Raw genomic sequence first — 2917 nt, forward strand, 5'->3', positions numbered from 1 at the left:
TTACAGAACAATAAACGGATGTTTTGAGAGCAGTTGAGGCTGCTGAGGGGAGGATGGCTCACACTAATGGCCGGAATGGAGTGAATGGAATGGTATCAAACACARGTAATACCCTTCCGTTCACTCCATTCTGGACATTATTATGAGCCGTCCTCCCCTCAGCAGCCTCCACTGTTTGAGAGACATAATTAACATCTAAATGCAGAATGGCTCTGGTTGGTGGGAAATATACAGTTCCACCGCCTAGCGCTAGAGGGCAGTGTAATTTGGACASTGAGCCACAACTTACGTGCCGCAGCAACTCTCTTCTCTGCCGCAGCCATACAGTAGAGGAAGACAGAAAGACTTCCGTGCACAACATTTTTATGTATTTTCAGGTGAAATATGCCCCGTTACTGTGCTGTAAAACTTTGCAAAAATCGTGGAGGAACACCCTCTAAAGAAAAGAAGAGAATAAGCTTTTACCCGTACGGTATCTATTATTTTCACATCACGTTTCTATATGTGCAGATACAGTCCTACTCCTAGCTAGCTTAACTAGCATGTTCATATTGGTTGCTGGCTAGCGTTGTGTATCCAGCAGTGCCCTCAGAACAAATAGTTAGCTGTCATAGAAAAACACAAAGCCTCCTTTGTTTACCATTGTGTATAACAGAATGACTGCTGCTGCATTAGTTGTTACAGTATTGTGTTTCTCGGGCTTCAGCCGAGGCTGAAACACTAGTAACGTTACAGAAGCAATGCTTTGTATGTAATCTTGAGAATTTGGATGGGGCTGACAAATRGAATTAGGGCATGTCAACAAATGTAGCTGTCTTAACAACATGTTGGTATTGTCTCCTCCCACAGGTTCCCCTTGCAAGATGAGGTCAGGCTGCAGATATGGGTAGACAACATGAAGAGAGACGAGTGGATCCCCAGCAGACACCAGTACCTGTGTAGTGAACATTTCACTGAGGACTGCTTTGACCTGCGATGGGGGATCCGGTACCTGAAACACACTGCCTTCCCTACCATCTTCCCTCACACACACCATGTAAGTAGACAGACACCCCTTCTATGCCACAGACACCCCTTCTATGACACCCAACAAAATTAGCAGGAGTCTTAATGCCCATTTCCAGAATAGTGACTGATATTAGAGTTTCACATTACTTTGATCATGCATTTTACACTGATCGTCATTGCAGTGTACAAAGCATTGTGTTAGGATATTTTCTTTGGGATTCATCAGGGCTGGGGTCAATTCAATTTGAAGGCAGTCGATTCAGGAATTTATTTTAATTTAAAATTCAACAATGGAAAAAAAGTTTTGAAATAAATAGCTTCTACTCCTCAGTTTATTGAGAAGTCTTTGAAAATAGATGCTGTTTTTTCACATTTTTAATTGTTATTTAAGTTTACCTGAATTGACTGCCTTGATTTTGAATTGAACCATCCCTGGAATTTGTTAAAGTGCGAAATCAAATTGTTTTGTTTGTACAACATATTTTGCAGCGAAACGCTTTAATTTCTAGATCCAACAATGCAGTACACCTAATAATACACAATAATACACACAAATCCCCCAAATAAAATTAAAGAAATTACAGCGCTATACATGGCTATATTATGATAGCATGATTTCTGTTTGTGTTTTACCATCACTCTTTCCCCTCAGGATGAAGATAGAGCCGTTTCCACCAGTAAGAACACCACCAAGCCCAAAACCAGGATATGCGACGCCAACATTGAACTCATCCACTCCCCCTCCCCTCCTGGCAAGAATACACCTCTGATTCTGAAAAGGACAGTCAGAGTGGAACCAGTCGTGGTGAGTGTCACTCCTGTCCCTAGCCCTGAGGATGCCAGTGAATCTACGGTCACTACACTGTTATATGAAAGACCGCTTGTTTCAGACACAGAGGCCTCTACTCCTAGTGAAATGGTCCTGGGGGAGGTGATGCTCTCAGAGACCCAGGCTGCAGTGTGTGAGGTGAACAGAGAACGATCTGGAGACAGTGGTGGGATACTGACAGCCTCATGCTTGAACCTGTCTGGTGAGACACTGCAGCAGCTGGATACACTGGACTCCACTGTGACTGTGCTCTGCTGTGAATCCGTCGTCCCTGTCGGCCATTTCTCTGAATGTGAAGCCACGGTGGACGCCCTCCATGTGGCCCTCGGTCAGACGTTTAGGATCTTCCCTCTGGAGCTGCGGAGGGAGGAGTGGGTGGGAGACCYGGAGGAGGGCCCCGGGGAGGGGGAACACATCTCTGTGTACGAGCACTCCTACTCCAAACAGGACACGGACCAGGAACAGCTGTGGAGGAAGACAGCCAGCCTCCACAACAAGATCATGGAGCTGGATAGGAGAGAGGAAAGCACCATGGCTAAAATACGATCGCTTGAGAGCGAGATGGCACAACTGAAGAAGAGCAACATTGTTTTCAAAGAAAAGCAGAAATTACTAGAGGACTATATTACTTCTGCGTTGCTCTGATGTCTTAACCGTAGTGCTTTGTTTCCGTTAACAACGGTCTTTCTGATGAGATGTGTTTTGTGTTGTTATTACAGGGTTATTACAGGGTTATTACAGGGTTATTACAGTCTCAATCACTTGTACTTATTTATTATCTGTTTACATATTTCACAAGAGTTATATTACTTACTTGTAGTGAGGCCCTTCTCAAAGAGCGTTCTGGGCAGGGGATCCCTGTCCTTCCATTTGTCTCCGCTAGGTGGCACTGTGTCTTTAGGATAGGCCCTGGCGCTATGCACTACTGTTTCATGTTTAGAATGACATAAATGTCATTTGGAGCGTTTTAAGGGAAGTGATATTCCCTATTCTCGTGCTACAGATGGTTGCTTGTTTTATTCAATGATATAGTATTTGTATATCATATCTACTGTGCGGTCATACGGATCCTTACTTTGC

The 2917-nt window shown here is 44.0% G+C and overlaps 1 protein-coding gene across 2 annotated transcripts; it reads left to right on the forward strand.

The window, feature by feature from the left end:
- The first annotated feature begins 309 nt into the window (after positions 1-309).
- Positions 310-2911, forward strand: LOC112080105 (THAP domain-containing protein 5). Of its 2 annotated transcripts, none has more exons than XM_024145877.2 (3): positions 310-467; positions 850-1036; positions 1661-2911. In XM_024145877.2, exons 1-3 carry the CDS (start codon positions 385-387, stop codon positions 2480-2482), a joined length of 1092 nt encoding a protein of 363 aa, XP_024001645.1. In that variant the 5' UTR covers positions 310-384; the 3' UTR covers positions 2483-2911. The 2 variants fall into 2 exon arrangements, with proteins under 2 accessions (XP_024001645.1, XP_024001646.1); XM_024145878.2 differs by having other exon boundaries at positions 386-472.
- The last annotated feature ends 6 nt before the right edge of the window (positions 2912-2917 follow it).

Source organism: Salvelinus sp. IW2-2015, unplaced genomic scaffold, assembly GCF_002910315.2.
Source record: "Salvelinus sp. IW2-2015 unplaced genomic scaffold, ASM291031v2 Un_scaffold11780, whole genome shotgun sequence".
NCBI lineage: Eukaryota > Metazoa > Chordata > Actinopteri > Salmoniformes > Salmonidae > Salvelinus > Salvelinus sp. IW2-2015.